Below are 11,773 nucleotides of genomic sequence, written 5' to 3'. Positions count from 1 at the left end.
ATAAGAGGTTCATACTCAAGATTTGGGGATTCCTTAACTCAAAAACTTTGAAAATTTGTCTGTTGATTCAACCCCCTCCCTACATCAAGCAGTCTCCTCCATCCATTAATTGAAAGAAATGCTGCTTTCTTTTCAATTAAACTACTTGAATGATGATATAATCACCCATTACAACAAGGCTTCAAAATTTTATATAAATTTGTAATCCCACGAACGTGAGTTTGTAGATTTCTTGCTGTAATAGTGGAATATTTTCATAAATTCCAGATTAATGTTTAATTTGACTAGGTAACAACATGCAACTACTCTTCATTTGAAGAAAATAGAACCTTGACGTTTTTCACAGACAAGACAAGACAACAAATACCTAGTTTACATCAATCAAGGATATGGGTGGGGGAAAACACTACAAAAACAGTTGTGATTTTTGACAATCCAAAAAATTTAATACCCCCACATATTAACGTACCAAATAAACCAACTACTAAATTAAAAAGACCTATCCACATAGATTATATTATATATCTTACAAATTGATAAATAAAAAATGCACTTAAATGTCTTCAACCTCCACAATCAAATCAAAATCTCACCTCTGCCCTCCTTCCTTTTCCGGGAACTTTAGCATTATGTAGTTGGGAATGTTTCTCATTGCTGATCCCACCATACGCGCACAAGGTTAATGATTGATTTCTCTGTTGGCCACCTGCCAAAGCTTTCGATTTTCGTTTAATGAAGCTCAGAGCTGCCACATCCCACCAAATGAATAATCCTTTGAATTTTCACTGTTCTTCAAACCTCCCCAGAAGCAGAATTCACAGCTTTCACCTTCAACAAAAACCAAACCATAACAAGTCTAGGAGAAAGTTTTTACAGCCCTTACAGAATGAAGAATATTTTGCAATAGGCACGTATGAAGCGAAACACCTAAACAAGAAATTCGGGAAAGAGAACATCAACTGATTAAAGGGTTGATGCAATAGCACCATCACAAGCCATTTGGTATGTACCAATGCTGGTGCTATTGCCAAAGAATATATATAACAATAATGTTTGACCTACAGTATCTTTAAAGATACCTGTCCTCTTTCAGAGCCACAGTAAGGAAAAACAATTAAAAAATCAAATCAAGAAGCTGTTCTGAATTTCTTCTAAGAGATGTAAATATCAAATTCAATTTGTAAAGCAGCACATACTGGGACTCGAATGCTCAAATTCCCTTAACTCATGATAAGTATCAGTTTGTAGCTTGTACAAGAAAAAGATTGTAGCCTTTAAAGATAAGTAAACCTATGTATTTCAGTAAATCAATTTGGTATACCTAAAAACCTCAAAATGGAGCCTCAAGTGATTCATCCCAGACTTCTGCACTTCCATTTGATGCATCTTCAACATCTTCCTCCATAGAAAGCCTAATATATTCTCGATGTGCAAACCTATCCCACTCTGTCAATGTTGGATTCTCGCGCTCCTATTTGTCACAAAGTCTCTAAGACCATTAGAACAGTTTCCAGGAACTAGAGTACTACAAGAGTTCTTACACCATAATTAAACAATAAACACAAATAGAGAAGGTACCTGACGAATCAGAAATGGATCCCGAGTTTCAAAGGCCATAAACTTATTAAGATTGAAAAGGATATTGAAAACACTTCCAGAAAGTCTACAACCTTTCAGGTCACGTAGTGTAATGAAGCTCTCATTCTGCATGTGGAAAAACTTCAAGAGTCAAAACTCGAACATCTCCAAGAAATGGTGCATACAAAGTGACAGTGAAGTATGTACAATTTATTCTAGAACTTTTACAGGAGAAAAGGCCAAACCTCTGGTCCAATCATATCGATTATCTGGCACAATATATCTTCGAACAAGACAGGCTCTTGCGCCATGCATTCCATGCGATGCAACTGCTCTTCATAAAAGAACTGCATCTCATTCCGTGTCAAAACTCCATTTCCATCTAAATCTATGCATTTGAACCTAGTGCAGAAAAAATATTGTCAAAACCTATTCAGTCAGTAAAACAAGATCAGTCATGCACATTACAGAAGACAAGATTTAGCATCCGTGATTGCAATACAATATAGCTGATACACTATGATAAAGAAACTCCAAAACCACCTCTACAATTATAGAAAATTGGAAACAATGACTGAAACAGAAAAGATACACTAAGTTGTTTCTCCAACCCTCTCAAACTGCTATAATTCTTTGTTGCTCAGACTTAGAAGACATTCTTTGTTTTAAAAAAAGTACGCTGTGTATCAGCTTCCCTAGATGCATACATATAACTTTTCTTAACATTGAAATGATTTTTTCAAGAGATAATTAATTGTGTAGCAATAGCAAGTACATATCAAAAAATTAAAAATATGACTTTCTTGTTAAGATTTTATTTGTATTTCATTTACACATAATTATTTTTTGATTACAATTTGCTCTTTTCCTAATATGTCTGCAAGGTATTGTATAGGAAAAAAAAGAGTAACTTAAATCCAACCTTTGGCAAGTACATATCAAAAAACTAAAAATAGACTCTTGTTAAGATTTTATTTGTATTTCATTTACACCGAATCTCTTCTGATTACAATTTGCTTTTTTCCTAATATGTCTGCAAGGTATTGCATAGGAAAAAAAGAGTAACTTAAATTCAACCTTTGGTACTGAATCAGTAGCTGGACTTAAGTAGAAAAACTAAAAGCATTATTCTACATAACATTTAAAAGCTAAGGTGTAGTCTTCCAACATTTATTTTGACTTTTTTATTGTCACTAGATACAAAAGTGTAGCTGTTAGGTGTCTAACTGCATCTCATTAAAAAGTTGACCCAAACATACAGCAAAACCCACTCCCCCACCAAGACACAAACATGCTTCATTTGGTTATAAACTCAACAATGGTTCATGATTTTGCATTTTGGCACATCATCAAGTGTAATGTAATGAATGCAAGAGACATAAGGTCATAAATAAAATCATTGTGGATATATTTTACTATAATAACTATGTTATACAGACTAAGCCATGAATGTATACCAATACTCAAGGCTAGGTGCAGAAGACTTGTCCTCTTCTGACAGTATGAAGTAGACAAAATCTTCATATCCCATTTTCCCTTCAGCCTTACTTGTAAACTTTCTTGAAACCTGGTATGACAAAATACAACTAGAAGTTCAAATAGTAATGATAATATTAGATATAGAGTGAGCAGAATCATGACTTAAAGTACAAGAGATAATCTGACGAACACATACCTGGGAAAATATTCTATCAACAATCCTGTATGTAAGTGCATGGTTACCATATCTGATCAGGTTCTCTTTATCGATCAAAAAATCATGATCCGTATCCAGTTCCCAAAATTTGCAGTAGATCACATAAAAGTGTTCATACGAGAAATACCTGAATACAGGGTGCAATAAGAACATCATTAGCATTTAGAATTGAGAATTCCATACGATATAGCATTTCAAGTGTAAGATCTTATAAGCTGCCAACAAAAGTTTCCCACAACTCAACTTGGCCAAGCCACAATCTAGTTGAGTTCTGTAGAAGAAATGCATGCCAAATCTTTTGACAATTGACCAACCTCAAGACTTTATTTATGTCCTCTTCTTCATCAGCATGCTGCATTGCATCAATCAAGTTTCCACGTTTCAGCTCCCTGAGGGTAAGGTGACCATCTCCGGATCTATTTATGTAGTAAAATATTCTGTATATCACAGTTTCAGCTGGAAAAATGTGAGGAAAAACTTAAGTTAACAAAGTGAATACTTTCCACAATTTTGCAATGTTTAGTATTATAAATAAAATAAATTGCTTATTAGTTTATGAAACTCTAATCTTTTAAGCACGAAACTACATGCTAAAAGAGCTACTTGAGGGTGAAGTGACGATTGAGCTTGAATCATTACTAAATTTATAAGGGCACTTCATAACATTGGAATAAATAATGTCTAACCCTCATTCTTGATAAATCTCTTTTTCTGTGATTACAGGCTCTTTGTTTTGGGTGGGGGAAAAGATGAATGACTAGAGCTGGTAAAAAGGATTTCTAAATCACAAACTCCCAATGTTTCATGCAAGAATTTCTATTCATCTCATGACTTAGGGTAGAAAAATTACAAGGAAAAACAAATGAAAGAAAAACACAAGAAATTATAAAAGTAAAGATTAAAGAAGACAAAACAAATCAAAGAATTGTTCAAATGCCATGCCAGTGTAAGTAAATGTCCAAATTTATTCCAACATCAGTTGATCAACTTTCTCAAACCTGGAATAAGCCCAACTTAATTGCATTTTATGAATAGTCAATTAGTTCTAGTGATTGCAATACAGAACTAGCAGCCACATTGAATTTTTTAAATATTATTCATAAGCTCCTAGGCCTAAATCATCTCGAATAGGAATATCTGTAGATTTTGTATCTTCTGGAGAACTTGATACAAGGAAGGAATTTCTCGAAATCATAAAATGATCCATGGCTTTTCATTCTTGATTATATACTCAATTGTCTTGCCCCAATAATAAACCCAAATCTCATACAAATTATAACGTATTCATTCAATTCTACAGAATAACCAAAAGCAGCACAACCAGTCTGTTCAAAACGGGTTCGAGTCTTAGGAGCGGCCTCCTGCCAAAAAATTGGCAGGGGAAGGCTTGCCCGCAGTATACCCTTGTGATGGGACCCCTCCCCGTCGCTTAGCGGGGACGCGTAGTGCACCGGGCCGCCCTTTACAAGTGCTTTGGGATGGTGGTTCTTGGAGCAGTGATACATTATCACTTACCATTAAGCTTTAACCAGCAGTTACGTGTTTGAATTTATACATGTGTTTGGTGGTGTAAGTACAGTAACCATATTAAAATGTGTTCATTGTACTCATTTGAGCTGAAAAACAAATCAAGAGCTTCCCAGCAGGCATAGTACAAACCATATCTTTCCTGAAACTCAGGTGTGCTCTGTAAGAACTCTAATCCTGGATGAGTTGCCAACAGCTCTCGAAGGATGGTTTTGAAGTCTTCCTGTTGTCATTTCAAAAATTATAAACATGAAACAAAAACAGAATTTATGATGATAAATAATGTGAAAACGACCTGGCAGAGATCCAGAAGCATACTACCAAAAAAGTAGCACTGCTGTGTTTGCATACAATAAACTTTGTACAGGAACAGAGTGCTCGCATACCTGAGTGAGGTATTTGAGGTCTGGTTGTTTAAGAATTTTAAATATTTGGGTCGCTATATCCAATGTCAGCATCTTTCCATGTATCCAATAATTAACAAACGCGTCCCTACAAGCAATTCATGAAACAAACTTCAGTTGAACAATCAGATTTATCAGTCACGAAGACTGACACCAACTGAGATTTAATAAGAAAGTTTCATTAGTCAAATGGTCAGCCTATACTGTTCTAATATGTCTATTTGTCATCGCATAAGCAGAGGAACCAATCTTACAAATACCAAGGCCCAAATATTGAAATAAAAGGAAAGATATAGAATTTTTTTTGTTCTGATTGGCTTACGAAAACATGGTTTCTCTTTTAGTTTTTCTTGGAATCTTGAATCCTTTGAGGACTAAGATTAGTTTTAGGATCCAACTCCTTGAAGGTTGAGGAATAAACTGGGTCTATACACCCATCACAATCCTTCTTATTAACTTTTCATTCAAACAACAAAACTCTCCCCAATTTTGCTTCTTATGATGGCAAGTCAACCTTGGGTGCAACACAATCGGGAACTTTGGATTTGTACTTCCTAAAAACATGCTTTAAGAGTGATCCTTAGAGTTGTATCTTCTCCAACCAAAAATCTAGCCTACTATTAAGCCCTGGAAGCCAACTTACATCACCATTTTAAACCAGTTCAAGGTTGTAACTCAACCAAAAAGATAGAACTAGATAGTAAAAACGTCCCATGCATATTAAGCTCCATTTTTTTCTCAAATATACTTCACCAACTTGGACAACAGGATCACAAAACCTATAACTCCGGGAATATAAATCAAAGCAAGACACCAAAATACTTTTTAAATGGACATCGTAAGTAAGAGCAGACACAAGAGTTAGGCCATGAACAAGGAACTCAACTACCATCCTAGCAAAGTGAGTACAATAAAGGACCCCCAATTACCAAAAGATTATTGAATTAATTAAATTGACAACAAATTTGTCATCATCGCCACTGACATGGATTTCCATTAAACATTACCTAACCACCCTTAACTTTAAAAATTGTAGCCACAAAAATAAATGAGCTTCTATTACCAAGGGAGAAGTACAAAATACTTCCATTTTCAAATACAGATAGGTAACTTCAGCATTCAGGCATTAAAGTATAAATATTTCCAACATGAAATATCAAACAATTGTCATAGATAGGAAAAGAAAACACTTCACTTAGAATACAATCCATCCCTCTCCAAATTTACTTTTTAGCCAACATAAGAAGCATATACCTTGTCACAAAACCAGTGCCATTAACATCAATCCTTTTGAAAAGAGTCGAGGAGAAAAATGAGGGCAGCTTGCAAATTTCCTTGGTGATAGATTTGAATTCTGAACATGCAAAACATTATAAAAGCAATAATATAATAATGAAGACATCATCTCTACAAATACACAAGGTGCACAAGTTTCAAGTAATACCATGTATCTGCACTCCATCTGAGCGACCATAGAAAAAATGATTGATCCGAAGCAAACATTGTTCTTTTAGTTCATTTGGAGGTGGACGACCATCTTGAAAGTAAAACTGCAAACATTTGTTCATTATAAAATATTAGTTACCTCAAAGCAAAAAAGATGTTCCAAACAAAATAAAACATAATTATGTTAATCCATAAAGGAAGAGAATTTTCACAAACCTGAGGTATCAACTCCTTCACTGGGTCACTTACTACTTTTAAGGGAGAACCTAAATTAGAAGGGCCTACCCTCTGTTTTGTTATGCGAGGGGAACCTGATGAACTCCTTGGAGAAAGAGGAGGAGTGCTTCCTCCAGGAAACATGGAAGGTAAAGCATTGCTCGTGGTAGAAGATGAAGTAGAAGAGTTTCCAGAGACGTTCAAGGGTGCACCCGTCTTTGCATCATTAAGCAATGACGTTGCCTAGCATAAGAAGATGACAAATTAGGTAAATCTAAATTCAAAAGCATTCCCCATGACAGCTATCAAAACAATCAGAGAAATAATAACACTGAGCACGATAACATATGCATGACTAGTATAAAATATCACCAACTACAGCCACAGTACATTTGCTAAAGAAAAACAAGAATTGAATGAAGAATCAACATAATCATATATGTATCAGAAAGGTCACTGAGTTTGGCCTCTGCAACCCTAGGAAACAACCATCTGTATCAGAAACCACCATTCAAACAGATGGAACAGCATCAAAAACAGAATTCAAAATGATTCCACATCTCTGGAACAAAAGCAACCGCTCACTATTCATGCACACCAAACCAAAACAAGTAACTTCAATTGTAAAAATAGAAAAATATTGATTAATGCATGGAAGCGGGCATTTTATGAAAAGTTGCAAGAAGTTTTTTTCATAATTATAATTTCCTGGGCATACAAAAAGTAAGTTCTTCAGTATTAAGACGCTAAGACTGCTCCAACTCTTAAGCCTCAACTCCTCAAATACAGAACTCCTGTACCTAGTTTCTCACCAAGTTGCCAGCCATAATATCGTTTCTTTATCCAATCTTTTCATAATATCATACTTACTTAGTCCTACTAATCCGATCCTTCCATAGCATATTCTTATTCAATTCCTTCATAAATACACCCAAGCTATAAAATACCAAACTTAACTACCAAATATAAAATTTCCATTGAAAAATGTAACAACTCTACCAGACCATTAATTAAATAAGGAAATAGTAACTGAATTAAAAATTCATTGGTAGCAAACTCAAAATCATTTCAAATTGTGAGAGATAATTTGTGCATAATAAGAAAAAAAGTACCAGCCGGTTAGCTTCAGGGAGAGATAGCCACTGCTCGAAGAGCTGCTGAGCAAAATCGGGGTACGATTTGAAGGCCAAAGGAGACACCTCCGGTAGCTGCAACAACTCCGCGTCCAGCATCACCACATCGCCAACAGCAACAGGACTCGAATCCATAATTTATACCAAATCGAATCAAACCAAACATATAGATCACAGAACCCTAGCTTCTAAAGCAGATGGCTCTCAATTTCGCTTTCCAAAGGATAAAAAGAAAAGTTCAGATAAATACAATTACATATGTGTGAAGGCATACAATTGACAAAGTCAGATTTAAAGCTCAAGGTAGCTAAACAACCCTAGATCTTTACAAAGTTAGACAAATGCTTTTTCTTTGTGTTTTTCCAGTGAGAAGAAGAAACTGATGGACATAGGAGAAAATGGAGGAATTTAAAGGAGAATTTGATGGTTTAAGCGATGATATAAGCGAATCAATGGGGGGCTTTTAGCTATGGAAATGCAGAGATTTTTGAGTAAAGGAGATGGAGAAAGAGAGACTGTGTGGGGGTGTTTCTGTAATTAAGACATGAATATCGTTGAACTAATGAGAATGGACACCTGTCCCTTTTGGTCACGTGCACGAACATGTGATTTGTGAACGCCATTTTTGTGCTCCATTAGTAAAACGCTAAAAGGTTAATTAAACAAACAAAAAAAGTACCAAAAATAGGCTTAGGGTTTTTGGGAAAGTACCAATTTAGACTCAACGTTTAAAATAGCATCAATATAGGTTTAAAGTTTACAATATAATATCAATTTAGACTTAACGTTTACAACATAGCATCAATTTAGGTCTCACGTACAAAATAGCACCAATATAGGCTTAACGTTTACAAAATAATACGAATTTAAGTTTAACGTTTTACAAAATATATACAATTTAAAATAAATATCATAATTAAATTAATCATATTATTTCATCAAAAAAATTAATCATATTATATTCTTTCCCTATTACTTCATATATTATCTTTTTATTTAGTTCTATATTCTTATTTATTATAATACAATTAATTAGTATTCTTATCCATTAAAATCTTATATTTGCTCATGTAATATATGCAAACTAAAAGTAATTGAATATCCACAATATTTCGAACAATATTTCGAACGTGTTCGAAATATTGTGGATATTCAATTACTTTTAGTTTGCATATATTACATGAGCCATGGAATTTAGGAGTCGTGGAATGGTTGATGAAAAACGAATATAAAGTTTTAATGGGCAAAAAAACTAGTAATTAATTGTATTATAATAAATAAGAAAATAGAACTAAATAAAAAATAACATATAAAGTTAATAGGAAAAGAATATAATATGGTTAATTTAATTGTGACATTTAGCTTAAATTGGATATATTTTGTAAACATTAAGCTTAAATTCGTATTATTTTATAAACATTAAGCCTATATTGGTGCTATTTTGTACGTAAGGCCTAAATTGATGCTATGTTGTAAACGTTACGCATAAATTGATATTATGTTGTAAACGTTAAGCCTATATTGGTGCTATTTTGAACGTTGAGCCTAAATTGGTACTTCCTCAAAAACCTTAGGCCTATTTTGGTACCTTATTCCAAAAAAAAAGGTAAATTACAAAATTAGGTCAAATGGGAGGCTCATTTACATATTTAACCCATTTACTCAACCTACTATATATCTAGACTGTTTTTGTGTGACTTTCCCATAATACCCTCAATATTTACGCGCGTCTGTCTCCCTCCCGTCTGACTTCGCAGATTCGATCATATGCGAAGCTAATCGATGGGTTTACTTGATGAATTTAATTAGCATATGTGAAGCCTGTGAAGCTAATTGTTTGGTTTACTTGATAAATTTAATTAGCATATGCGAAGCCTGGATGTGTTTTGAAGCTAATTCGCGAAGTGGTATATAACAAAAAATACCAAACAACAATGGATTCTAACATTAAAATCACAACATTATCAAAATTTACAACAAGATTGCCACAATAACAACATTAAAATCATAACATTATCAAAATTTACAACAAGATTGCCACAATAAACTTCTAACAAATCACTTCAAAGTGAACCTAACTAATCTAGATGGAAATTTCTCTCTCTACAGGAAGTCCAGACCTTTTGGGATGAGAAATGGAAGTCCAGACCTTTTGGGATGGACGTGTCTCATAGTGCACACCAAGATTGGCATAATCTTTCCTAACCAATCATTTCAAAGTGAATGTGCCAATCTTGAGGGAAATTTCTCCCTATACAGGAAGGAAAGTCATCTCCCCTGCATTCGAGGACGCCGCCTTCCAGAAAGGGATGTTATGTAATCAACCACCTTCAGGAAAAATTAATCGTGTTAGGCACGGAAAAAGACGATTTTGGCTTTGCAAAATGAGGATTAGCGAAGCATGCGAATGTAAATGTGCAGGGAAATAGATGATTTTACTTTGCTAATCGATGTTTTCGCGAGGTATGTGAGGTCTGAAACATGACGATCTATGTCGCATATCGATGCTTTCGCGAAGTCTGCGAGTGAAATCATGAACTTTTCTACTCGCAGACTTCGCGAACTAATCGATTCGCGAAGTAGATCGTCACGTTTCAGACTCTTTCTCTTCGCAGAGCTTCGCGAAATCATCGACTATGCGAAGTGTATTCATGGAAAAACGCAGAAAAAACAATAGATACTTACATTTTCGCGCCTTTCACCCTTAAAAGCGATAATAACAATATGATAATCTGGGAAAAACGATGGAAATAACGTAGAATAACCATTTCTTTGATGGTAACAAGAAGAAAGAAATCAAGTAACGAGTAGGAACAGGAAGATGAAGAACCATGACTTCGTTTTCTATGATTAGGAAGTTGCAGAATCAAGAGATGAATAAAGGAAAAAGAGAAATACATTGTGATTTGGAGAAATTGTGCAGATTTCGTGCAATTTAAAGGAAGATAGGAAGATCAAAAGTCTTGAAATCATTAATGGAGGAGCCAACAACCGTTTCGCGCACCCAAGGAGAAGAGGGGAGAGAACGTTCGCATAAGGGGGGAGTGGGAAGGTTAGGGGTGTTATGGAAAAGTCACACAAAATCAGTCTAGATATGTAGTAGGTTGAGTAAATGGGTTAAATATGTAAATGGGCCTCCCATTTGACCCATTTTTATAATTTTTCCAAAAAAAAAAATAAACAAAATGCAACTCCGCATTAGACTAAAAGTAATTTTATCTATAATGTTATAAATGATGCGATCATATCTTTATGTTTGTAAATTGAATCAATTTTACCTCTGACTACAATTATATTTTAGACAATAAATCTCGCTATCTTCACTTCATATACATGTTATGTCATCACTCATAAGCAACAGATCAAAGATACGTGTACCTATGAAAAGAATTATCGTGTGTGTATAGTTTTTGATCTGGTGCAAAACACAAAATAATTTTTTTAAATTTTTTATAATTTTTGTTTCACGTGTTTTTTATCTGTTACCGATAAGTGATAGCATAACAGAACAGATTGTGATAACATAACAATCCAGATGGAATGAAGATAAAAATATACATGACTACATAGAGTTCTCTATTAATAATAATTGAAAATTGCTCTAACTTCAAATGTTAACGATAAAATTAGTTCAACTTGTAAATCTTAGAAGTAAAATTGTTCCTCGCTGCTAAAAACACATTTAATTGATGTTATTTGGATGCAACTTTACAACATATGCAAAGTGTTTATCACTAAAAATGGTTTCTTACCAAAACTGGTAAGAAGATTTC

General features: G+C 34.2%; 1 protein-coding gene across 1 annotated transcript; it reads right to left on the bottom strand.

Moving 5' to 3' along the window:
• Positions 1–289: 289 nt before the first annotated feature.
• On the bottom strand, positions 290–8,524 carry LOC136205590 (serine/threonine protein phosphatase 2A regulatory subunit B''beta-like). The gene is made up of 13 exons (XM_065996242.1): positions 7,980–8,524; positions 6,868–7,110; positions 6,650–6,755; positions 6,460–6,559; positions 5,188–5,293; positions 4,934–5,024; positions 3,589–3,730; positions 3,254–3,401; positions 3,036–3,145; positions 1,824–1,980; positions 1,579–1,704; positions 1,322–1,471; positions 290–828 (listed from the first exon to the last, which is right to left on the bottom strand). Exons 1-12 carry the CDS (start codon positions 8,133–8,135, stop codon positions 1,331–1,333), a joined length of 1,626 nt encoding a protein of 541 aa, XP_065852314.1. The 5' UTR covers positions 8,136–8,524; the 3' UTR covers positions 290–828; positions 1,322–1,330.
• Positions 8,525–11,773: the final 3,249 nt, after the last annotated feature.

The sequence above is a fragment of the Euphorbia lathyris genome, chromosome 9, assembly GCF_963576675.1.
Source record: "Euphorbia lathyris chromosome 9, ddEupLath1.1, whole genome shotgun sequence".
NCBI classification, from domain to species: domain Eukaryota; kingdom Viridiplantae; phylum Streptophyta; class Magnoliopsida; order Malpighiales; family Euphorbiaceae; genus Euphorbia; species Euphorbia lathyris.
The sequence above is the reverse complement of the archived record's forward strand: the minus strand, read 5'-3'. Positions and strand labels throughout refer to the sequence as shown.

Coding starts and splice junctions, on each gene's coding strand:
- LOC136205590 (XM_065996242.1), bottom strand. CDS start 8,135: ATGGATTCGAGTCCTGTTGCTGTTGGCGATGTGGTGATGCTGGACGCG. Junction 6,560..6,649: donor AGATGGAGTGCAGATACATG/GTATTACTTGAA, acceptor TTGCATGTTCAG/AATTCAAATCTATCACCAAG. Junction 1,472..1,578: donor ATCCATTTCTGATTCGTCAG/GTACCTTCTCTA, acceptor TGTGACAAATAG/GAGCGCGAGAATCCAACATT.